The sequence below is a fragment of the Leuciscus leuciscus genome (genome assembly GCF_965113295.1).
Source record: "Leuciscus leuciscus genome assembly, chromosome: 2".
Taxonomy (NCBI): domain Eukaryota; kingdom Metazoa; phylum Chordata; class Actinopteri; order Cypriniformes; family Leuciscidae; genus Leuciscus; species Leuciscus leuciscus.
This window is the reverse complement of record NC_138726.1, coordinates 12359006-12385533: the sequence shown is the minus strand read 5'-3', so window position 1 is coordinate 12385533 and position 26528 is coordinate 12359006. Positions and strand designations below refer to the sequence as shown.

Sequence of the window (26528 nt, the reverse complement as noted above, 5' to 3'; positions counted from 1 at the left end):
AAAGGTTAAGATAGTGTTTTATTAATTCGTTTATTTAGTCTTGATTTATTCGGAAGGTCGAGTCGATCTCATGCTGTGTCTCCATAAGAAGACAGGTGTTTGTTGGCTTCAGGCAGAATAAACAGTACAAATCAGATTCAAGTTACATGTACTGAACAGAGGAAATACATGACGATGCAGACTGAAGAGAGAAAGAGTCAGAATGAGAGTAGATACACGAAGAAATGGAATCCCGGTAACACTTTACAATAAGGTGTCATGTGTTAACATTAGTTAATGCATTATCTAACATGAACTAGCAATGAGCAAACGATTGTCGCACTTTATTTTACAGCATCCTTGTTGCATGTTACATTTACATACTATAGCATTAACAGTAAATTATGCATAAATTCAAGCAACTAACCCTAAACCTATAGTAAGAAAACGTTTATCAATATTACACTGTAACAAGGACATTTAAAGTGTAACCAAATTATTTTATAGCATTTATTAACCTTAGTTAATATAAGTTAAAAAAAAAATACAATTGTTTATTTGATTGTTTACGTTTGTCATAGTCACCCAAAAATAAAAATTCTGTTATAATTTACCCTCATGTTGTCCCAAACCTGTATGAATTTCTCTCTTCTGTTGAACACAAAAGATATTTTGAAGAACATGGGTAACCAAATAGTTGAGTTATTGAGTAAATAATGACAGAATTTAAATTTTTGGGTGAACTATCCGACTATTAACTAATGTTAACAAAAATGTAATGGTAAACGTTCAAATGAACATTACCTAAGATTAATAAATGCTGTAGAATTATCGTTTATTGTTGGTTTATGTTAAATAATGTAGTTAACTAATGTTAAATGAAACCTCATTATAAAGTCTTACCAAAATCCCTAACTAGTCTATTGAAGAAAAACACAAATGCATCTTGCTTGTTTTGCATCTGATCTTGAGAAAGATCTTTCTCTTTTTTTTCCTGCCTTAAAACACAAAAAGCCTCTGAGGCAAAGCACAAAAGCTTTGACAACAGCTTTATAGAAATATTTCTGCAGCAGCAACGTTTCGAATAACGGTGAGGCGAGAGTTGCATTCATTTATAAAAAGCGTATAGTTACTTACTGTAACAAACCACAGGACACCATACCACAGACAGAGAACTTTCTGACAAAGTCCATCACTTTAGAAAAGGAGGGCAAAATGTTTTTGAGGCCAAATTTACGATACACGTTTTTTTTTTTTTTTGACTCTCAGCCGACCTCAAAAAAGCTTCTAAAAATAAACATCTCCAATAATTGCCATTGAGCTCAACCCAAGAATCGACAGAATAACACTAATAAAGAAATAAAGCAAAGCTAATTTAAAAGTGTGATTCTCAAGGAAGTTCACATCAGGTAGTAAAGCCCAACCTTACAGAGGACACCCTCCATTCTGGCATCAAATAATCATATAAAGATCTAAGTGAATAGTTTATTAAAAAAACGCTTAAGATTTAAAAAATAAAAAATAAAATGAAACCCCTAAAACCTTCTAAAAATGTGCACTACCGCTTAACAAGTTTGGGGTCGTTAAGATTTTAAGATTACGTTTTTTTGAAAGAAGTGTCTTCTGCTCCCAAAGGCTACATTTATTTGATCAAAAATACAGAAAAAAAAAAAAAACTGAAATATTATTATGCTTTAAAATAACTGGTTTTAATTTAAATATATATTTTAAAAAATTATTCCTGCGATGCAGAGTTGAATTTTCAGCATCATTACTCCAGTCTTCAGTGTCACATGATCCTTCAGAAATCATTTTAATTTGCTGCTCCATTATCATTATTAGTGCTCGATTATTAATAACGGTTCTTATTATCGATGTTTAAAACATTTGTGCTGCTTCATATTTTTGTGGAAACCACAATACTTTTTTTTAACAAACTTTGAACAAAGTTCAAATGAACAGCATTTTAAGGATCCTGAAAAAATGTATCGTGGTTTCCACAAAAATATGAAGCAGCACAAATGTATTCAACATCGGTAATAAGAACCATTATTAATAATCGAGCACTAATAATGATAATGAAGCAGCAAATCGGCAAATTAAAATGATTTCTGAAGGATCATGTGACACTGAAGACTGGAGTAATGATGCTGCAAACTCAGCTTCGCATCGCAGGAATAAATTACAACTTAAAATATATTTAAATAGAAATTGGTTATTTTAAGTTGTAATAATCTCACAGTATTACGTTTTTTACTGTATTTTTGATCCAATAAGCAGCAGCCTTGGTGAACATAAGAGAAAACATGAAAACTCTCAATGACTCCAAACTCGTGTAGATGGTCAGATAGATGAGAGCAAAGGTACGAAACAAGGAGAAAAGCGAGAGAGGAAAAAAGACACAGATAAGGTGATAAACAAGGATGGACAACAGCATTCAGCATCTGAACTCTTCTCTATGACACCATGTGGTTCCCTGAGGGCAGGGATGAATGAGAAAGAGAGAGCAACAGACAGACAGACAGAGAGAGAGAGAGAGAGAGAGAAGGTTTAGTATGTTGGCGGACACATCTCACTGCTTTTCTTCCTCAGCATCTGGCTGTGCTGGTTTAGTTTGTTCTTCACCTGAAAAAACAAAGAGTCTCTGTTATTATAGTGGCATTCAGTTTAAACCACACACTATGAGACAAACTCGACACCTCACACGTTATAAGCCTGCAACATAAAGCTGAAGTCACATGGCCACTTCACGCTGCAACTAGTCTCAGATGCTACAAACAATATCACACCCGACTACTGCTCGTTCACATTTATTTACATTGGTTTGGCATGTTTCTCAAGCTATGTGCTTGTTTTTATTATTAAAAATAAATTAAATAAAAAGCTACAAATAATGTTTTCCTTGCACATTTAACTCGTTGTAGAAAAGCACAGAATGGATATATAAAGTTTCTGTGTAAATTAATGCGTCAACACTAACCAAAGATTCTATTTTTCATTTCATAAAAGTAAATCCTAAATTTATTAACTTTTTGAAGTGTCAAAGTGTTAGTTGCGTAGCTGTCTATGGAGACTACAGAACTGGCTCAGAATTTATTAAAAATATCTTCATTTGTGTTCTGAAGATGAACAAAAGTCTTACAGGTTTGGAACAACATGAGGGTGAGTAATTAATGACAGTAATTAATGATTTTTGGGTGAACTATCCCTTTATACGTGCTTGTTAGAAACAACATGGGTCAATGGGTAATTACGATCCATAAATATAGTAATATTAATCAATCAGTGCAATCTTTTCTAGCCTTTTCTAACTTGTTTTTATAAATAAGAATAAATAAGAACTTAATAATTTTAATATATTGTTCGTTTGTTTTAAACACCATACTTATTTTTTCATGACAGAAACCATACCTGAGTTATTAAAAATGACAAACAATAATTTAAAGAAAATTATAGAAATAGAAACTAAAGATATATTTAAGATCCTTTTTTCTTAAAACCAAATCTGGATTAACTTGATTAAATAAAGTTTAAGGGAATCAACAGAATAAAACAATATGACAATAATGCTATATTTATGGAAAATAATTGCAGTTAATCAATACAACCTTTTCTAGACCAATAATAACTTTATTTAATTGTTTGTTTGTTATTAACTCCATGCCAGTTTCTTTTTTCATGATGAAAACCATACTTGAGTTGAAAGTTCCCCTGTAGTCTATAATTATATCTCTTAAAACTCATCTTTGATCACCAAAATGACATTTTTGTGCATGCCTTAAAATAGCTTGAATGTAACTCTATACCCTTGCTTTACTTAGAGTACGTGTAGCCATGAATATGTAAATTATCCCCGCCTCCACTCACTCACACCAGCTCAGAGATCCCCTCTATCAACTTTACTCAAGTTACTGTAGTAAATAATGCACATAAGTGGGAATGCTGGTTTAATTCAGCCATATATGTTTAAACCAGAAACTGATTCAGAGGAAGAAGTGGAAGAGTGAATTATAAAGGCTTGTCCACAAGTCACATAACGGTTATTAATATGATTAGCCTTTTGCTTGACTAGTTATCGAACAGCTAATAACGCGTTGCTAATGTTACACAAACCATGTTCCCGTTCTCCATCTCAGAGTCAGATAGCTGCCTTCTAAAAATCAGCATCCTTAGAAATGCTTTGAAGGTCAGTGGAGAGAGGCATATAGTTCATCAAAACATTCATCATATACCTAATTCACCCGCTGTATTGCTAATGTAACCGATTTTTCATCTCAACAGAAAAATATACCAGGATAACCTGGCTTCTCTGGAGACTCGTCTGTTAATGATATGCTAAAGCCCACCCGCACGTTGACATGATTGGTTACAATGTTTGTGATGTAGAGAACGGGCGATTTCAAACCGCGTTTTTGAGACTGTCTTTGGTTCACTGCAGTTTTGAGGAGAAAATACTCAGCAATGGTGTAAACTTATGAATTTGCACATGGTTTGTCTTAAAGCATATTAAAAACACCACACAGACATATAAACAACAGTAAAAGCTTGATTTTCACCACAAGGGGACTTTAAAATAGAAACTAAAGATATGCAAGATCCCTTTTTCCTGCAAATTCTAGGCTACAACTTGATTAAAAACCTTTTCAAGGTCAACGCAATTTCCTCAGAGGAATAGTAATATTACAATCCAATAATTTGATATTTAATAGTTGTTTTACAGAATCTATCTTTGTGACGATCACTCAGGCAGTGTTCAGACGAGTTACAGATACTCATGACTCCATCTTTTCAAACACAAACGTGTTGCTTTTAAATAGGTAAAGACAATTTGAATTTGTGCATTTGATCTCTTAATTTAAAAAATCTTATCACCACACCAATTTCAGGTCTGTTAACCTCAATTTTAAAAAGAAATAAATTTTACTGACAATACCAATTAAGAAAATTATATGGCACTGACTGCACTGTGCAATTCAGAATTTTTTCTTATTATAATAGTATCTAATCCAGATGTTATAATTAATTCTGCATCTCACAGTGTTTGCTTCAGTCTACTATGGCAAATGGCAAAGCAGCTTTCCCTTCTCTAAGGTGTGTATGTCTCACCATCTCCCTGCATGTCTGAAGTCCACAGCGTCAGGTTGTCCCGTAACAGCTGCATGATGAGTGTAGAGTCCTTGTAACTGTCCTCACTCAGTGTGTCCAGCTCAGCTATCGCATCATCAAACGCTGCCTTCGCCAACCTGTTGGAGGAGCGAGTGGAGAGTAGTGAGGTAGTGGCTCTTAACCAGGGGGCTACAGGATGATGTATTCAATTAAAATTATCTAACTCTAAATGAAATGCTAAAATAACATAAAATAAAGATCTAGACTGAAAGATTTATTTTTCCCCCTCAATAACTTGTTTTTATTAAACATACAGTTCTTGAAACTTAGGGAATCATGGTTAAAATCATTTTATATATCAATACTCACAGGCCTTAAGTAAAAAAGATTGAGAACCAGCTGTTGAGTATCCAAGCCCATGTTTAAACCTGGTATTAAGATACATTTTGGTCGATCGGATCCGTCTCTTTTGTCCACTTTCAACCATTTCTGTCCTGAATTCTTTGAGGGGAGAGTCTATGAGCAGGTAAATGTATGGGCTTTTTCTGATCTTTCTATCTAATGGACAAAATAAGCTTGCACAATTTACATATTAACATGACCGGAGACGACGGAAAAACATATGAAGAGCAGCACTTTCGTTTCTGCTCTGATAGCCACGAGCCGCAAGAGTGCGTGTTAGAAATAAGGAATGGTGAGAGAACATTGTGCTTGGAACGGTTTTTTTTTGTCTTCAAACCAAACTTAGGTCTTCAGCCAACAAAGTTTAAATCCCGTCTGGCTAACGTGCGTCACATAATGTGAAGTATGTGTCTGTAGGCGGAGAGAAGTCGATTTTTGCAGTTGTTCGAACACATTCGACCACATCAAAAACTATAGATATAGAAAGATGGTTCAACTTATGGATGGGAGAAACTGCAACACGCAATATTTACATTTATGCATTTGGCAGACGCTTTTATCCAAAGCGACTTACATTGCGTTATCCTATACATTTATACATAGGTATGTGCAATCCCCTGGGATCGAACCCACAACCTTGCGTTGTTAACGCAATGCTCTTACCACTGAGCTACAGGAAAGCTATATGGTGGAATGCGTCCCGCCTTCTAAGTAAAAGAGCCAATCGCTTGGCTCGTCTAGCCTGAAAAACAAGCTTTGACACTATTTAAACAGAAACAACATTTATGGAACATTTCATGTCAGATTTTGGTGCTGATTTGAAATATGTTATTTATTTATTTAGTTTGGCAAGCAGTTTTTGAGATTTCAGGATTCCCCCAATCAAATAGATTGGACTTGGTCTTGGATGCCCAAAATAGCTGCCCTAGCTGTCCTACCTACACTACGAAAGCAATCCAGTCTAATGAGTTTTCGACTGGTTGAAAGTGGACAAGCTCAAAACATTTTAGACCCTGTTTACACGTGTTTAGCGTCGTCCACTTGTGATCCGATCGACCAAAACGCATCTTAATACCAGGTGTAAACAGGGCCTAATATGCAAATATTTCAGCAATGTGATCACATTTAGATTTAGAATGGCAAATATTTTAATAAAGCTTCTTTTTCTTTCTTTTTTTTTTAGAATGGCAAATATTTTAATAAAGCTTCTTTTTCTTTCTTTTTTTTAACGTGGAAATAAATGTTAACTGAAAAATAAAACACAAAACCCCCCTAAACTTATTTTATTTCGGTCATTTTCCTAGGCAACATTTCTCATTTAGTTAGTAACATGAGGTACTATGCTTTAACATGAGGTAAAATAACTTAAACTAAAGCTAAAATAAATATGTATAAAAATCTACAGACGTATTAATAAAAATAGATATAAATGACAAAAACACAACCAAATTACTATAATTAAAACCGAAAATAAAAAAATGTATAATAGTATCTCAATGCTACTAAAATAACAGTGCTTAGCCATAGCTGTCTATGCATATTAATCTGGGAAAAAGGGTGGATGGGGTTGGGGTGGATGGGGCTTCAGAAAATGGTTTGAGTTTCAGGGCTGCGAAAAAATATTTTATGTAACATTGTTCTACATTACAGAGAAATACCATAATAATGAGCCTTCAAAATATAAATTAAGCGCTGTTAACGATCTGTCTGTGTGACTTCGCCAATTCCTGTGGAGGTATTTTGTTTCTGTGACTAACAGACTCATTCAAATTTGGTCGACTAAGCCTCTTCTCTTCGAATAATGTTTTGTTGACTATTAGGGTGCAGCCCTAGAAGTTTTAACATCAAACACACATTGCACCACTTTAAGTGAGGAGAAAAAGAAAAAAAACCAACCTGCATGCGCGGTCGGGGGAGTTAAGGATCTCGTAGTAAAAGACAGAGAAGTTGAGTGCCAGGCCGAGCCGGATGGGATGTGTGGGTGGGAGCTCAATCATGGCAATGTCACTGGCAGCTTTATACGCCACCAAACTGTTCTCTGCTGCTTCCTTCCTGTCATTACCTGTGGCAAACTCCGCTAGGTACCTGTGGTAGTCACCCTTCCTGCAAACACACAAAAAACCCAAGTGTGGGTGAAAAGATTCATCAAATTTGCATTGGCAAAGTTGACTATTTTAATTTTTATGTTATATACTGAACACTCTGACCCTCGCCCATTCAACTGTTGGGTAAGAGACCTATGAAGTTTTGAATGCATGTACTTTGATTTGTCAAACACCTACATTTTGTAGTAGAAAACTTTGGATTCTCCTGTGTTGGCTGCAGGAATGAGGTGTTTGTCCAGTACATCCAGTATGTCATTACAAATAGATTTCAGCTCATTCTCAACCTGCAAAGGGAATGATAAGAAATGGCATATTAATTAGATATTGGATTAGATATGATAGTTTATATGAAATGAAAAAACAAACAGCCTAAAAGCCTTTCACAAGACACCATGTAATACCGTGTCTACAACGGACGCACGCAGCGCAATGTGACGATATATGGCATTGATGGTTCCATGAAGAACCTTTAAAATCCATGGAATCTTTCCACTGCACAAAAGATTAGTGGAAAAAGGTTATTTAGCTTTTTTTAAATGCTGTCAAAAGAACCGACTTCGGTACCATGTTTAGCATCAAGCACGTTTTCCTCTAGCATTTTGAGCACTGTTTTAAAACACCTCTGATTGACCATTGTGTTCACGTGCTCAACATATATGTCTCTGATTGGCCATTGTTCACGTGCTCTACATATATGTCTCTGATTGGCCATTGTTCACGTGCTCAACATATATGTCTCTGATTGGCCATTGTGTTCACGTGCTCAACATATACGTCTCTGATTGGCCATTGTGTTCACGTGCTCTACATATATGTCTCTGATTGGCCATTGTGTTCACGTGCTCTATATGTCTCTGATTGGCCATTGTGTTCACGTGCTCTACATATATGTCTCTGATTGGCCATTGTGTTCACGTGCTCAACATATACATCTCTGATTAGCCATTGTGTTCACGTGCTCTACATATATGTCTCTGATTGGCCATTGTGTTCATGTGCTCTACATATATGTCTCTGATTGGCCATTGTGTTCACGTGCTCTACATATATGTCTCTGATTGGCCTTTGTGTTCACGTGCTCAACATATGTCTCTGATTGGCTACATTGATCAACGCTTCAAAAACATGTCTTCACTGAGCACATAGGCTGCGTTTACACTTGGCATTAACATGCGATCACCGTGATCCGATCAAGCAGATCGGATCATAAGCCAATCAGAACACGGTGCGTTTACACCTGTCCGCATAAAGTGGCTTCTGTACCTGGATAACAGAATCGGATCTCGTAAAAAAAAAAAAAGGAAAAAAAAGGATGGCTCCGGTTAGGGATGGGCATGATTAATCGACGATCGATAATTGATCGTTAAGAATTTCGTCGATCACGTTTATTTGTTATCGATTAAACTAATGCAGGTTGCGTTGCGTAGTGTGAGTCTTGAAGCAATGGAATTAATTTTAGCGCGGAGGTACCTGCGCATCCCGGCAACGTCAGTCCCCTCAGAGCGGGTGTTTTCGGCGGCTGGACTGGCTGTCACCAGGTTGTGGTCGCGTCTGATCCCAGATCATGTCAACATGCTTATCTTTCTCAACAGAAATCAGTAGACTGGTGCAGAAGTTCTATGGGAACTTCATGCGTTTTCTCAGATCGGATAGCTATCTGATTTATCAAAACGATTCCATTTACACCTGGTCACATAAATGTGTTTTTGCAAAACGGATATAAATCCGATCTTGAATTCCCGCGCTATATGCATATTTAAATTGTTGCACGTCATCGAAAGCAACTGATATGAGCTGCATTTTATTGATCATCAGCGAAAATTTCTAAATCAAAGATAGCTAAAAGATATTGCGGCAACAGCCCTGGTAAGATCATTTCGGTTCTTTACTTTTAATGAAGATGATTGTGTGTTGATGAATGACTTTGACTTTGATTTGCGATAGTTTGCACGTTGGCTTGATGAATAGATGCTCATCTGTGGTGATGCGTGTTGAAGTAGCGTCGTCATATCTGGATATAACATGACATATAGCCTATAACACGCTCTCACACGTTTATTTCTTATCATTTTTGGGATAAGTCAAATTTACATATGTGGTTTCAACAACCAGATGCATTTACTCTTGTCCAGTTTCGTCTGGAATGCGTCTCAGATCTCCTCCTGAAGTGAGCGATCGGATTTAAATCCGTCTCGAATGCGTTTCGGAGGGCATTTAGATTTGGTCTTTTCACGACCGGATAGCTATCCGATCACAGAAAACGGATGAAGTGGCCATGGGTCTCTGTTTAAGAACGCCGGCTCGCAGCTGCAGGTTTCGCTGGTTTAGAGCACCGCAGGAATCTTCAAGTCTACCGAACGTCCAGTTTCACTGCCACAAGTTGATCTTCTTGTAATAAAGATCTCATCGAGGACAAACAAACTGTATTTTTGTATTTTCATTGCATTTTTAATTTATAAAAAGTTAAAGAAATAATGAATTTCAATATAAAAATATTAATGATTAATCGATAGTCGATTAGACGATCGACTAAGAAAATTTAATCGAATGCCCATCCCTAGCTCCGGTGCAAAGTCGACCTGAAGTGGTGGGCTTTCTTTTAAAAACATTTTACAAATCTCGCAAAATGAGGATGAAGAAGAGGCTGCAAGAACTAATAATGTGGATAGATGCCATAATGGAAGCGGTACAGAGAAACGTATGGCGTTGCCAGCTGTGGTGGAAAAATGAGCGTGCCAGAAAATGAATAGTTCTGCAACTTTCGGGTGCGAAGGCAAACATTTCAGTATATTTGCGATATACTTCGCACTCGACTATCGCAAAACCACACAGCTACATGCAGCAATTCCTGGAGAGAGGAGGGGGAATGATGACAGTGGGCGGGGTTTTGTGTGACGTCCACCTGTGAATGCAGACACGAGGGCTGGATTGCGTTTACATTACAGTGAGATCCGATCACAATGCGTCCTCGACGACCTCCGAACCTGGACACGCTGATCGGAAGCGCGTTTACAATTGTCTTTTCAATGTGTATGTATTAACAGGTCGCATGTTAATGCCAAGTGGAAACACAGCCTTACAGGCCCTTTCACACTGGGATAGAGACAGAGACCGTGTTTACTTTGAACACGTAACAAAATGTAGTGAGACTATTTAGGGCTGCTTTTAGTATACATTCTTTGTGTGATATCTACAGTTTTTAGTGTAGTGACACTACAAAAAAACTGTGCACATTAGCATACTCCCCTTCAGACTCTCTGTTCTGTAAGATTGGGTGCACCCAAAACCTTCTTTTCTGTCTTTTAAATAAAATGAAAAGCTCGTCTTCACTGGATGCTATGACTGGATGATGATGATGATGATGATGATGAAGAAGTGTCCATGTTTTCTCAGCTGTCGGCGCGATTCACGCGAACGTTTTGGAATGTTGAAGCTCTCTGAACGTCACAGACGTCACAAATTCACGTCGCGGCTGGTGTAAATGGTTTTGATGCGAACTATTCGCACACGAATTATTCGCTTTTTCGTTTCGCTTTTTCGTTACGCATCCGGTGTGAAAGGGCCTTTAGACCCACGGGCCGCATTGGAAAGCAGGCGTCTATCAGCGGATCCATCTATCAGTGGAGATATTAGGGATCGTCACATTTTTTTTAATTTCAGTACCGACTTGGTACCGAAGTCGGTATTTTTGACAACACTAAGACAAATTGTTCTTTTAAGAACTGATCACTGAAAGGATTTTTGCACCGGGTAGTTATAGGAACTAGCAACCAGGGCGGTTCCCCAATAACTAAATTTTCCTCTAGAGCCATTATCCTGGTAGCATTCACACTGCCAGTATGAACTCTGAAGTAAAGTAAGCCGGCCGACAGCGACATCATTTAAGCGAAAGACGAAAACTCCTACGACAATTTGCAGTGCTACATATCAGAGGCTGAGAAAAGAACAACGAGGCAGACAAAAGTAACAGGTAAATGCTATATAATCACTGTTTTCCATTTTCGTGGAGTTATTTGAGTTCATGGAGTATGGTGAACTGTGTGTTTGCATGGCTTTTTAAAAATGGCAGGTGCTGGTGTTGCGTATGGCATGCATTCGGGCCAATCAACGTACGTTTACGTCACTGGTAGTTCCTATTGTGCTGGTATAGACCCTACTCTGAAGTGGGAGCTGATTTAGTCCCTCAAAAAGGAGTTCCTAGAATTAAAATCGTTCCCAGTTCCTGTAATGCAAACACGCCAAAAGCAGGTACTTCCGCCAATAGTTATAGGAACTATGAAAATGTTCCTCTGGTGTGAAAGCTAACTAAAACTACAAAAAAAATTATAAAATGTAGTCTCACCGTTTGTCTGTATTCTCGGATCATTTTGAGTTTGTCCTCTCCGCCCTTGCTCTCCTCTTTCTGCTCAATGCTGCTGATTATCCTCCAGGAAGCTCTCCGCGCACCAATCACATTCTTATACGCAACTGATAACAGGTTTCTCTCCTCTACTGTGAGCTCGATGTCCTTCCCTGCAACATTCTTCATCGTCTCCACCATTTCTGAAACAGAGAGATTAGATTGATCCTAATGACACAAAGGGAACCCATCAACAAAGATCTGGAAATCAAAGGGGAAAAAGGACAGAGCTCTTCTGTCACAATTCATAAAATTACTCCATAACATACACGTCACAGACAGGGTAGTGAAATAAAGGAACCTGAGTGGTTGAACCAAAAAAGATAATGTCCCTTATTTCACTACCCAGTCTGTGACATTTGTACATTGTTATGGCGTATATTTATGAATTGTAACAATAGAAAATGTAGATATCATTATTGTTTGTAGTAGAAACAGCATAGAAAAATGGCATACTGAAGGTTTAGCAAATACTATGGAAGTGTTTGCTAAAATACAGCACTGCACATTTCAGTACCTGACAACAGATCAGCAGTTTCAACAGTGTGATGTGCAGCGATAAAGCTGAGTGATAGAAATGGCAGATAATGTAAAAGATAATGCTTTCAGCCCTCCACTTACTGAAAAGCAGCGCAATAAAAGGAAAATATACACTTCCCTAATAATAATAATTGCATTTATTTCTCTATTTTAATTCTTTAAAAATAAATACTTCTTGTTTTGGCATCTAAGCTGATGTGTTATGTTCACACCAAGAACAATAACTATAATAATGACTTAGTTTCAAAAATGTATGTCCTAAACGTAAAAGAATAGCAGAGGCCACACCACAACTATAACGGCAAAGTGAAACAATAGAGTTGGAATCAATTTCATAATGATTCATTTCAAGCTGATGAACGATAAAAACATTTACAGCCAATCAGAATCCATCCTGCTCTATAGAGCTCAAGCATTTAAAGCGGTAGACCACAAAAGCTGCAGCACACGAATGTTATTGCGCATTCGTGTGGATGCTAATATAGGTTTTAGGTGTGACCGGGCCTTTATGTTAATTTAAAATCATGAGCATATCGGCTGTAGCATGAAAAAGGTTGATATAAAACCGATGGTTTATTAATTAACTGCGTGAAGGCACTGAGTTAATGTCTGTTCAATAGAAATGATTTGATGATATCAGCAATAAACTAGTAGCATATACCTTGATCAATGCGTTTTTGAACTTTGCTAATTTAAAACATGATAAAAAATGTATCTATTTTAATGACAAAAGCAAGTGACAAATATCGGTATCGGAAAATGGTTTAGTTAAAATCGGTATCGGTCAAAAAAAAAATCCTATTGGTGCATCCCTAGTTGAAATGCTTGAAAAACAACTGCAAGATGTTTGTAACTGCAAGATATTATGCAGTACAATAATTTTCATTCATCTCATCAGTCATCTAAGTGGTCTATCTATTGGTTTATCTAACCGTCTTTTTTTTCTTTTCTTTTTTTAACTAAGTCTATGCCAAGCTAACAACAAAAGATGTCTTGAACTTTATCAATCTAGTTACTATTTATCCAACCTATCAATCCAAAGGATCCATGAAAAATCTGAACAAAAACACAAAATTCAAAATGATATTTAATAGGAAATTGCACTGTTTAATACCCCTGTGTCATATTAAAAGCACCCAAAACACTGCCCTGAATTCAGCATGGGGTGTAATGAACAATTTGTCAATATCAAGGGTCCACAAAAACATTGATACAGTCAAAATATTGGAAAAATGAAATTGTATAAAATCTCACACTTTTTATCAACTCACTATCAGACCTAAAATCTGAACCAAGTCTGTTTTTATTTAGATCATTTGTAGCTAAATGAAAACAATGTATGAGTTAGTGCAGGAGTTTTCAGACTGGCGTCCGGAAACCATTATATTTTTTACAAAGATAAAAAAAAAAAAATGAATTGAATAAAATAAATAAATGCATTCAAAAAATAAACAAACCATCAAAATAAATAACGCATCTACAGAACAGCACAGTAATACAGTGAGTAGAAGGGAAAAAAATGTCTATATGTAACAATTTAATAGTGTACATTTGGTCTTTATACATAAATATATAGCTGCCTTTTACAATTTAGGATTTTGCTAAAGGATGCTGATATTTGAGGGTCCATAGATTGAACCCCCCTAATTTAGTGCATTTTTAAAAAGCTGCATTTTTTTTTTTTATCATATAAATAAATTTGCTAAATTCTACCAGCGGTTTGAATCTCAACCAGTTTGCAAGCCCAAGCCATTACAATATAACCATTCACAGATTTTACAGTTCTTAGCAATGAGAGCACAGATCATTTTAGTACATTAACAATGCAGTATAAGCTTAGGTTGGGTTGAGTTAGTTTAGATCAGGGGCTTTCAATCTTTTAAATGCCACAGAAATATGTGAGGGGGACCCCATCCTAAAAAAAAAAAAAAAATATATGAATTTATATTGTTACCTTTTTATATTTTTTCGAATTAAAGAAAATATATTCTAGTTAAATATATTATAATTTACTAATTTCATTTTACTCTATTTATGTATATCAATTTGTATGCTTATTTTAATCTGATTTACTCCATTAATAACGTTTATTTTATACACAATTTTATTCATTTATTTAAATCTAATTTCATTATTTACTTACTACTACTTGCTTCTAATGTAATCGTATTACTTATTAAAACAGTTTTTCTCTAGACTCTTCACGGACCCCAGTTTGAAACCGTAACAATGCAGTCCAAGCTCTGGTTGGGTTGAGTTAGTCTAGGCCTTTCCAAACGGATATTTCTTCCCATTTCACCTGGACGTGCGCATGTGACTAGCCAGCGCTCAGTTTTTGGGGGGTTCAACCAAACATTTGACCAGTAATAGGACAAAGAAATCCTGCTCTGCTTCTTATTCTTCCTCTGCGGCAATTCAAAATGTGTGACAACACAAATCTCCACAAAAAAAAAAAAAAAAAAAAAAAAAAAAATCCACTCACCATCGTATCTCTCTGCTTGCTCTGCTAGTTTAGCCTGGTACACCAAATGCTCTCGATCTGCCATGGTTACTTGGGGATCGGGAGGAGGTGGAAATGGTAAGCGACGTTGTTTGTGCAGAGGGATGCGAAGGTTATAGGAAAGCGAACAAATATGCTATTGAGTTACTTAGTGGAGCAACGGCGGCTTAAAATCCTCGTACACTGCCGGCGACCCTGCACTAAATATGGCGATAAAACTCTATCCGGGAAATTCGCAGCGAGTCCTGCGCACTTCCTTCGCGACGAAGTGGATACTCCTTTTTTTTTTTTTTTTTTTTAAGAACATTAACAACATATACATTTAAAATAGCTTTCGTAGGTGTAAAAGAAAACAGTAAATCAAGGCACACAAATAAATTAGAAACAAATAAAAAAGTGTACAAAAATAGGGGTCTTTTTATTCATCTTCCAGGCCTGTTTACTCCTCATACAATGGAATGATGGAAACTTATCTACAAAGAAAATCACTTGTAAATACAGAATACAGTAAGGTTGTCTTCATACACTTGGATTTAAACAATTTACCCAGATTCAACATTAAATTAATGACAAATTCAGCTTTTTTGTCATTCAACAACAAGTGACTGGACCTTTGTTTCCAACCAATTAGACATATCTTTCAAGATAATATTTGAGTGCATGAAATAAAAAAAAGATGAACAGTCAATTAAAAAAAATCAAAAAAAAAAAAATCAAATGTGACCTCAAGTGGATACTATTTGCCTGGTTTTGGGAATGGTCGTACCTAGAAAAAAACATTAACGTCTGTCACAAAACATTTTAGCATTTAGAGCATAACTAGTTGTAATTCCAGATATCTCTTACAGACTATAGCAAGCAATACATTTAAAGGGACAGTAAACCCAAAAATGAAAATTCTGTCATAATTTACTCACACTCATGTTGTTCCAAACCTGTATGAGTTTCGTTCTACTGTTGAACACAAAATAATATATAAAAAAAAGAATGTTGGTAACCAATATTCTTCAAAATATATTTTGTGTTCAATAGAAGAAAGAAACTCAAACAGGTTTGGAACAACTTAAGGGTTAGCAAATTATGACAAAATGTAAATTTTGGGGTTTACTGTCTATCTATACCTTTTAAGATATTTGTAATCCATAGTCACAATTTACATTCAAGATATCTACAATGCCATTTTGACAAGTCATATATTTCTACTGGAAATATTGTATTTTTTATTTGTAGAAATTGTAATAAAAAAAAATAGCCTATCCACAATTGAGTTTTTACAAGCCAAGTAGAATTGTTATTGAGATGTCTAATTAAATTATTATTGGTAAAATTGCCAATTCCAGTTATGTCTGATTGTTTTTTGATCTGTCATAATTCTAATTGCCGATATCATTATCTCATCATTATTAAAAATATCTGGAATATATTTTCAACATCTGAAACTAAGATATTACTAGTCAAAATGGCCTGACATTGTACATGAATTGAATTTGTTTTATGACAAAACGTACTACTAATTAAATGTCATTTACAGGTTTCTAGGTCAAAAACCAGTGTAGTCGAATCATACAACTGTCCTATAAATGTCAAATGGCAAGCTGAGTTATCATTTAACGCTTGGGTTTGACAATTCATAATTATATTTAAGATCTAAGTCAAATTTAAGATTTAAGTCAAAGTGATCATTAGAGATATGTGCAATTATAATTTGACTAGTAAGAAAGATGGTTCAAGATATCTGTAGTCAAAATTCTATTTAAGTTATGTGTGAACTTCATTATAGGCAAAATTGTTTGATGTGGTGGAAATGATGCCACAAATGTGAGAAAGTTATCAGTTTTGAAAAGAGAAAAAATGGTTTACTTTCTCATATACATTGTTTAGATGATCATAGTTTTTAGCATGTTGTACTTTATAAACATTTTAAAAAAAATGTAAGAAGTTAGAATATTTAGTTAGAATTTTTAAATCTGTCTCTGGTACAAGGGTACAACAATAAAACTATACATAAAAGGCATTTGAAAAGTAGCAAAAATGATGAAGACATGGTACGTCTGTTTTTATTTGATTTTCATAAAAGAAAAAGTTGGAATCTGATTGTTTTATTAATAATAATAATAATAATAGTAATCAACCCTTGGGACATAAAGCTGCCCAAAGTTGAAACAGTAACAATAATCTAATAATTATAATAATCACGTATATATTAACAGGATAGTTCACCCAAAAACCTGTATGAATTTCTTTTTTCTGCTGAACACAAAAGAAGATATTTTGAAAAATGTCTGTAACCAAACAGTTGATGGACCCCAATGACTTCCATAGTAGGAAAAAAAAAATACTATGGAAGTCAATGGGGTCCATCAACTGTTTGGTTACAGACATTTTTCAAAATATCTTCTTTTGTTTTCAAAAGAAAAAAGAAATTCATACAGGTTTGAAACAACTTGAGGGTGAGTAAATGATGACAGAATTTTCATTTTTGGGTGAACTATCCCTTTAACGACGTCTATTGTGATCTCAAAATTCAGACCAGTTGATAATAGCTAGAATATCAAAATGAACTGCAGGCGGTAGATCTTTTTCCTATTTAGCACCAAAACTCTGGAACAGTCTTCCTAGCATTGTTCGAGAAGCAGACACTCTCTTGTCAGTTTAAATCTAGATTAAAAACACTTCTCTTTAACCTGGAATAAACACATTATCACTTTTCTATAATTCACATCGGTTAAAGGATTATTAGGCTGCATGAATTATGTCAACCGGAACCAGGAACACTTCCCATAACACCCAATGTACTTGTTACTTCATGAGAACAATGGCATCTTTGTTAATATTAATCTCTCTGTTTATCTCGAGGTAACAGTAGTCAGCCATATCTGGTCCGTATCCAGATCAGATGGCGGACCTGCACTTAAAGACACGACCACAACACATCCTGAATGTCAGCAGATACTTCAACTAAACTCTCCCGTGAAGACCTCATCGACACATCCTCAGCAAAGACCACAAGAACCAGAGACAAGTCCTCCTATGACCAGCTTCATCTCTTCATCTTCACCTTCAATCCAATCTTCAAGCAAAAGGAACTGGATGGAATATTTGAATGCTAGCGATCCACATCTGATTTCTGACGTAGGCTGTGATGCAGCCTGATTCATTATCACACCGTGTTCGTTCATTGGCCAGAGGAGGACTGGTCCCCAAGACTGAGTCTGGTTTCTCCCAAGGCTTTTTTCTATCTGTCACCTGATGGAGTTTGGGTTCCTTGCCACTGTTACCTCTGGAATACTTAGTTGGGGACACTTAATATCCAACAATATTATTGATTTGACTGCACTGGCACTATTGGATGAGAACTGAACTGAGCTGGACGATGACATCACTGTTTTCTGCAGAACTGCTTTATAGATGAAATGAACTCAATTAATAATTGATGATCTTTACAATGGAACTGAATCAACACTGAGCTGATTTTCTTTTAGAGCTGCTGTACAGCCGAAATGAACTCTGCATCATTGATTCCTTTTCCTGTTATCACTGTAAAGTTGCTTTGAAACAATCCATGCGGTGTAAAGCACTATAAGGTGACTTGACTATTTATTCACCCTGGTGTTGTTCTAATGCAACAGTGGCATAAAGGTAACGCAGCTTAAGCTACCTTTATATAGAATTACTCTGTTCTTATCATTCTGCTTTGTTTTAATATTAATGGTGTTTTCAGAGCTGTAGATTATTTGCTTTGTTCCAAAACAGGGACGTAATTTGTTACAATGTTGCATTTTCTTCTTGGTTCGATTCGATTTCACAAGGCGACATTTCAAAGCGTACCAAAATGTGTTTATGCAAGTCACATGTGAGAAAATATGTCCTCTTATTGGTCAGTTTCCTTTGAGTCATCAGTCAAGATGGATTAACAAGTTTGCTCTGCGAGTTTATGGCTTAATCTGTAGCCGTCGAGACACAGTAAAACATGAATACAGCCGTTGCTCTAACTTGTATGTATACTGTATGAAAATTATAATGCGACCTCGGAGTGATTGTCTGATGCGGATTCGAGCTTGATGGCAGTGTTATATATGCCTAACCGAACAAAGGGAGAAAATGCACCAGGTTCTGAAACCGGTAGTGTGAAAGCCTAACATGTTTCGAAATTTTGCACGCACATTTAAGATCATCTTGCCAGATTTGTTCCATAGTGCACCAATATTAGAAAAAGAATTTAAACAAAAAATGGATGCAGGGAATTTTAAAGGAGAAAAAGGCAAGTGAAAACCCATTTTCTTTCTGACAGATCAAGTCAGTCTGATACTGCATGGTCAGTCATCTCTCCAGGGTATTTATTTAATTAACTCAATTTTACAATTTGCAGATGCAAAACAAGCAAGAAAATGTATCTTGTTCAGCAATGTGTTGTTTGGCATAAAGATGATCCTTGCGCTTTCACTGGTCATCTATGAAGAGGTACTATGTTGCACCTATTGGCAGAAGAATAAAAATCAAATAATTAATGATACTCAAAAGAATATTTTGCTTTATCAGCATTTGAATTTATCAGCGTTCAATAAAACCTTACAAGACTATAGGGTGTCAAGTCAAGCTATGAGGGTCAGCAAAGACAGATGATATACATTTAAAGGGATAGTTCACTTTGAAATTCATTTTTGGTATGTTTTAGCTTACCTCAAGGGCATCCAAGATGTAGGTGTCTTTTTTTCCGCAGTAGTTTCAATTTTGATATTTTTAGGTCAAACCGTTCTTGTCTGTCAGTCATATAATGCAGGTCTATGGTCACGGTCTCAAAACACAAGCACAGAGTCCAAATTAAAACAATTCCCCGTCGTCCAAATTAAACAATTCCCCATCGTAAGTACACATTGATGGCCTAAGACACGAAACGAGCGGTTTGTGTGAGAAAACGAACAGTATTTATATCGTTTTTACCTCTTATACGCAGACATGTCCGAGTGATCTGATCTGTACGCAGACTGGTGCATAGATATATACACTAGATCCATCCATCCATCCATCTTCTTCCGCTTATCCGGGGCCGGGTCGCGGGGGCAGCAGTCTAAGCAGGGATGCCCAGACTTCCCTCTCCCTAGACACTTCCTCCAGCTCTTCCGGGGGGACACCGAGGCGTTCCCAGGCCAGCCGGGAGACATAGTCCCTCCAGCGTGTCCTAGGTCTTCCCCGGGGTCTCCTCCCGGTGGGACATGCCCGGAACACCTTCCCGGGAAGACGTCCAGGAGGCATCCGGAAAAGATGCCCGAGCCACCTCAGCTGGCCCCTCTCGATGTGGAGGAGCAGCGGCTCTACTCTGAGCTCCTCCCGAGTGACTGAGCTTCTCACCCTATCTCTAAGGGATCGCCCAGCCACCCTGCGGAGAAAGCTCATTTCGGCCGCCTGTATCCGGGATCTTGTCCTTTCGGTCATAACCCACAGCTCATGACCATAGGTGAGAGTAGGAACGTAGATTGACCGGTAAATCGAGAGCTTCGCCTTACGGCTCAGCTCCTTCTTCACCACGACAGACCGGTACAGCGACCGCATTACTGCAGAAGCTGCACCGATCCGTCTGTCAATCTCCCGTTCCATCCTTCCCTCACTCGTGAACAAGACCCCAAGATACTTGAACTCCTCCACTTGAGGCAGGAACTCTCCACCAACCTGAAGTGGGCAAACCACCCTTTTCCGACTGAGAACCATGGCCTCGGATTTGGAGGTGCTGATTCTCATCCCAGCCGCTTCACACTCGGCTGCAAACCGTCCCAGTGCATGCTGAAGGTCCTGGTCTGATGGGGCCAACACGACAACATCGTCCGCAAAGAGCAGAGATGAAATTGTGTGGTCCCCAAACCTGACCCCCTCCGGCCCCTGGCTGCGCCTAGAAATTCTGTCCATAAAAGTTATGAACAGAACCGGTGACAAAGGGCAGCCCTGCCGGAGTCCAACATGCACCGGGAACAAGTCTGACTTACTGCCGGCAATGCGAACCAAGCTCCTGCTCCGGTCGTACAGGGACCGGGTAGCCCTTAGCAAAGGGCCCCGAACCCCATACTCCCAGAGCACCCTCCACAAGATGCCGCGAGGGACACAGTCGAATGCCTTCTCCAAATCCACAAAGCACATGTGGATTGGTTGGGCAAACTCCCATGAACCCTCCAGCACCCTGTAGAGGGTATAGAGCTGGTCCAGTGTTCCACGACCAGGACGAAAACCACACTGTTCCTCCTGAATCCGAGGTTCTACTATCGGCCGGATTCTCCTCTCCAGTACCCTGGAATATACACTAGATGTCGCCTTAAAAACATTCGTTCCAATGAACTGCCGTAGACAAGGCGACATCTAGTGTGTATATATCTATGCACCAGTCTGCGCACACGTCAGATCAGAACATTTGGTAAAAACAATATAAATACTGTTCGTTTTCTCACACAAACCGCTCGTTTCGTGTCTTAGGCCATCAATGTGTACTTACGATGGGGAATTGTTTAATTTGGACGACAGGGAATTGTTTTAATTTGGACTCTGTGCTTGTGTTTTGAGACCGTGACCATAGACATGCATTATATGACTGACAGACAAGAACGGTTTGACCTAAAAATATCAAAATTGAAACTACTGCGGAAAAAAAGACACCTACTGTACATCTTGGATGCCCTTGAGGTAAGCTAAAACATACCAAAAATTAATTTCCAAGTGAACTATCCCTTTAACCTCATTACTTGTCACCTGAGTCTACATTATTGATAGAAGTAATTCATCCAAAAATACATTATTTACCCAAGTAGTCCTCTACCAGACCAATGCTGCGGAGTCAAACTAAGATGTACTTCTTGTCCATTTCGAAATACTCCAACACGTAGGGATTTCTGCAGGATAGATAGGAGAATAAACCATCACAGTACACAAACAGGAATGCAGAGTATTAAAAAGAATACGTAAATGTGTTAGTTACAACACACCCCTTCACTATGTTGGACAACAGAAGCGATGTCACGCAGATTCCTGAAGTTTTGTGTCTTTACGGACCCAAACTCCATAATCTCATCACCAACTCGCAAACCCTACACACAGAAGAAAAATCAATGAACTGTAAGATGTTGTCCCTCATGACGACTATAAACAAACAGTATTTGTTTTAAATGCTCCATTTACATCATTAGTTAGTGCCTAAGCTCAAAAAGAGACTTAAGTACGTGAGATGAAATAAACCTTCCAATCAGTAACATAGAGTCTCCGTTTTTATAGTTAAAACCATTAAAAAACATTTTTGTTACTTGAAAAAAATAAACTTAAACAATATTTGATGTTTATTACAGCTAGTTGCCAAGGCAACATTTCTCATTTTAATTTAGTTATCATTTATTAATATTATGTATTTAATTTAGTTAACTTGATGTAATAAAATAACTGAAACTAAAATAAAAATGTAAAACTATATAGACCTATTTAAAAAATAACCACACACAACAAAATTACTAAAACTTTAAAATTAAAATGGAAACTTTACAAATTTAACATTATTCAAAATACTAATAAAAAACCTAAAGTTGGAACCTTGTAAATTACTTCTGTAATGTTGCACACTTACAAGTAAAACAGGACATATAGGGATAAAAAAAGTAGGTCAGGATTTAAAAAACATGAAGGTGTATTAAGCAAACAGGGTGTGTTTTGACTTGGCCCCATCAGGTTAGAAATGGCTGATTGCGGGCACAAACTCACAGCCTGAAAAGCAGGGGAACCCTGTGTCACAGCGTCTACCAGGGCAAAGGGGGATGACAGAGACACGGTCTGTCCAGTGGCTTCCATCTTTGTCTCATCCTTCCCTTCTCTGACCCGTGCTGTAGCATGGAGCTTATGAAGAGCCTCCTCTATCGCCACCATGACAGCTTTGTGATCATTCTGTAAACCTTTAAAAATCATTTGATTAAAAACTGTGAAGCACTTCAAGAGTGAAAACATGCATCAGAGTGTAAGGGGTTAAAATAAGGATGCACCGAAATTTCGGCTACCGGAAATCTCTGACCGAAACAGCTATTTTCCTTATGTCCAATTTAAATGTTTGTAGAACTCAGTTTTGGCTAGTTGAGTGTTGATTATTAAATAAGCTTGATTAATTTATTATTTATTTTCAGTTTTCAGCCAAGTGCAGTTTCAGGCCAGAATTTTATCACTTGTTTTTAAACCACAATCCTTTAAAATGCATTTAAATGATATGCTTTCCTGACGGCGCAGCAAGGCAACGTCATGTGAGCATAACTGCAAAAGAGATGATAGTTCAAAATCTCTACCAGTTGACAAATTTCTACTGGTTTATTGTGTCTACCGGTAAAGATGAAAACCGTACTCACAAGAGATACTGTGCCTGGCTGATCGGACCTTGTACAAATCCACATCTGCACGAGGAAAGCCATCGCCATCAACCAGAGGGCCGTCGATGCCTACACCTTCCTGCCGAAGAAACCATATCAAGAAATGTCTTCTTTAAAAGTCATCAAAGGTCAGTTAGCTGCATAATACCAAACGAAAACACACCAGGCAAAGCCATAAGTTGGCAACAGGTCAACTCTTTCAAATCTATGCCTGAGACTCTCTGTCAAAACCCAGATTTCAACCTAGAGGGTAAACAATCTAATCTTTTTGTGTTACTTATTTTATTCAAAATTGATTGGTGGGAACAGGAAATTATATAACAGAGAGGACTTTTATTTAAAGCAAATAAGTATTTGAAAATGTTGCATTGTTTTAGTTGTTCATTAAAAGTACAGAAACAGCGTAATTGAAGTTTATTATAGAATACCCAAATGTATACTAATTTATAATTAGTTTACAAGTGTAGAGAGAGCAACTTGATTACATCATCAGTGGGGCTTTATGGGACTGCAGAGTTGCTTTGGTGCTACAGTATATGTTTGCTGCAATTATATAAGTGGATACTTCTCTGGAACAGGTAGTACAGTTCTTCTCCAAGAGTTCTTGCATTGTTAACATGACTTTTAGATGGAAAATGGATGGGAATTTTACTTCAAGAAACCAACTGTTGCAATCTGGTATAGAGGTAGGAAAGTCTCTAGCCTGGGAAAACCCAGACAACTTCCGGCAAATTTAGATTTGCTCTGCAAGTAGTCTGGCAAAGAGCTCATTCAAGCCCATTTCTAATCCGTCGAAATCGCAGCACCAATCAGAAACGTTGAGGCGGGCTTTACACGATGACGATCGCTCTGATTGGTTTTAGGTCTATCCAATTGCGCCCAGAGGCATTTGAGCGACGTCCGTTGGTGAAGCGCAGCAACTTTTAAATGCATTATTATATTCAAATTGCAAACACATGAGGACAGTCTCCATGAAAGACCCACTGGCAGATGAAAGTGCTACTACATTTCTCTCTGAAACGGTAGGAAATGAAATTAGATTTAATAGAGGATTTTAACTGTGACAAGATGATTGACAGGGCAGTTTACGTGACAGGATGCACGCGACAGATCCGTCCGATAAAGATGACGAAGTAGTATGTCCCAAAGCTTGCCTACTTTTTTGCTACACATTCAAAAGTAAATACCTTTTCTTCACAAAAAGAGTGCATACTTTTATGGCGTAGTGTAACTTAGGCGAATTGGGACGCAGCATATGGCTTTACACGATGACGATCGCTCTGATTGGTTCATCCAATTGTGCCCAGAGGCATTTGAGCGACGTCCGTTGGTGACGCCCCTTTGGAAATGAGTTATTAATGAAGCTTTGCCAGACCATAACTCAGTTACTACTGAGAATGGTCTGGTTTTAACCAGGCTAGAAAGTCTCATTATAAGCACACACAAATAGCAAATGCATGAATCAATTTGTAAATGTAAATCATTAGGGGTGTCACGATACCCTCATGTCACGATTCGATACATATCACAATTCTGAACTCACGATACGATATTATTGTGATACTTCAAGACTTATGGTAAAAGGTTAACAAAAAATGTACTGTTGATTAAAATGCTACATTTGGTATTACATTGGGGGTGTAAAAGAATAGGCTTGGACAATGGTGACACCAGAATAAAAAATATCCATGATTCTGAAGCTGAAAATACAGAATGAATTTAGACGAATATGCTTGCACTGTCACTGACTAGATATTTTATTTAAAATAATGTAGGCCACTTTTTACTGGTAACATTGGACATTGTCAGGACCCACAAATATTCCCCCATTGCATTATTATACATTATGTTCATATATTTATACACACAATACAATATTGGTACATTTTTGTATAGCGATATATTGTTACACCCATATAAAACATTCAAACTGTGTGTGAGCATTGTACATTTGTTAAGTGTTTTTCATTTGCAAAACAATTTATTAATTCATTTTTTTTTTTTTTTGGTTGCATGTGAATTACCTTTTACGTGTGCATCCTATTTTGTCCATTAACTAAGACACTATCCTGACTCCATACAAGGCAGCTGGTTTAAGACGCTATTTCAGCAGCAGGACTTATACAGTATATAGGCTATACTGTATATAGGCTACAGTATATAGGCCTATATAGGCTACTGTATTTCATATGATGCTGTGGCGAAATATTAAATTAAATTAAACCATCCACAGCACGCTAATGTCACGTTACGTATTTCCTTTATAACAGCCATTCTTGTTTTCATGATGCATGAGACAGATGATTATAAAGGAAATACGTAGCGTGACAGGTGGCTTTAATATCAAGACTGTGGACGGTTTAATTTAATTTAATATTTCGCCAAAACCATTATGAAATAAATTGTCCAAACGCAGTTTAACGAGTTACGTTAAGATAAAGACAGATAACTTTTTTAAATGGTTGCTCTCGAAACCAATGCGTGCGTGCATTAGTTAGAACGACCTTATTGAACAACTTCAAAGCAAACAACAAAGTGTCTATTTACTGCATTTAGGTTGAATAATAAAACATATTTAAATCCATATATGTATATAAATATCTATGGTTCGAACTTACAGTTTGGAGCATGTCGTAGTATGCTTTGATTTGCTCTTCAATTTCATCCTTTCTTTTTATTAGAAGTCGTACATCCCCTTCAGCAACACTTGGCTCAACAGCGTTGTTTACCTCTGTCATTTTCATGACAACTTCTGCCAAAATAAAAGGTATTTATCAAATGAATCTATGAGTGCTCAACTATTACAGATTATAGCCTATATTTATTTTATTTCAATAAATCTTACAAACTGTTACTGTTGTTTCACTCCAGTCCAAATGATTCAACAGAAACGCACTAATTATTCACTAAGCCTCTTCTTCAGGGGATTCACTGCCGGGTTGAAGCGAACTGAAGAAGTGTATAACGCCATCTATGTGCTGGAGAGCGAATCCATGAAATGATTATTGTTTATCAGCGGTTGGTTGGCAAACCAGCTTTTGGTGCATTCGTTCAACTCTTTATTGTGATAGTGATGGATTCCTTATTCTTGCAATTTTAGGTACAATAGCTTCTTGTCT

The 26528-nt window shown here is 37.1% G+C and overlaps 2 protein-coding genes and 1 long non-coding RNA gene across 5 annotated transcripts; 1 reads left to right on the top strand and 2 right to left on the bottom strand.

Annotated features, from left to right (window-relative positions):
• On the bottom strand, nt 1-15256 carry ywhae2 (tyrosine 3-monooxygenase/tryptophan 5-monooxygenase activation protein, epsilon polypeptide 2). The gene is made up of 6 exons (XM_082153007.1): nt 15014-15256; nt 11935-12134; nt 7770-7876; nt 7384-7590; nt 5086-5222; nt 1-2604 (listed from the first exon to the last, which is right to left on the bottom strand). The coding sequence occupies exons 1-6, from the start codon at nt 15075-15077 to the stop codon at nt 2552-2554; spliced, it is 768 nt and encodes a 255-aa protein (XP_082009133.1). The 5' UTR covers nt 15078-15256; the 3' UTR covers nt 1-2551.
• LOC309486708 lies at nt 2615-19503 on the top strand. The gene is made up of 2 exons (XR_014201655.1): nt 2615-3123; nt 17464-19503. It is a non-coding gene; the product is annotated as an uncharacterized lncRNA (long non-coding RNA).
• Nucleotides 19347-26385, bottom strand: psmd9 (proteasome 26S subunit, non-ATPase 9). 3 transcript variants are annotated; one of them, XM_082153062.1, is made up of 7 exons: nt 26259-26385; nt 26028-26161; nt 23389-23488; nt 22760-22947; nt 21997-22098; nt 21815-21903; nt 19347-19506 (listed from the first exon to the last, which is right to left on the bottom strand). In XM_082153062.1, the coding sequence occupies exons 2-7, from the start codon at nt 26151-26153 to the stop codon at nt 19479-19481; spliced, it is 633 nt and encodes a 210-aa protein (XP_082009188.1). In that variant the 5' UTR covers nt 26154-26161; nt 26259-26385; the 3' UTR covers nt 19347-19478. The 3 variants fall into 3 exon arrangements, with proteins under 3 accessions (XP_082009188.1, XP_082009189.1, XP_082009187.1); XM_082153063.1 differs by having other exon boundaries at nt 26255-26353; XM_082153061.1 differs by having other exon boundaries at nt 26028-26321.
• Nucleotides 26386-26528: the final 143 nt, after the last annotated feature.

Coding starts and splice junctions, on each gene's coding strand:
- ywhae2 (XM_082153007.1), bottom strand. CDS start 15,077: ATGGCAGATCGAGAGCATTTGGTGTACCAGGCTAAACTAGCAGAGCAA. Junction 12,135..15,013: donor GCAAGCAGAGAGATACGATG/GTGAGTGGATTT, acceptor TCTCTGTTTCAG/AAATGGTGGAGACGATGAAG. Junction 7,591..7,769: donor AAAGTTTTCTACTACAAAAT/GTAGGTGTTTGA, acceptor GTGTGTTTGCAG/GAAGGGTGACTACCACAGGT.
- psmd9 (XM_082153062.1), bottom strand. CDS start 26,153: ATGAAAATGACAGAGGTAAACAACGCTGTTGAGCCAAGTGTTGCTGAA. Junction 23,489..26,027: donor ACTACGACATGCTCCAAACT/GTAAGTTCGAAC, acceptor TTTCTTCGGCAG/GAAGGTGTAGGCATCGACGG. Junction 21,904..21,996: donor TTGTCCAACATAGTGAAGGG/GTGTGTTGTAAC, acceptor TCTATCCTGCAG/AAATCCCTACGTGTTGGAGT.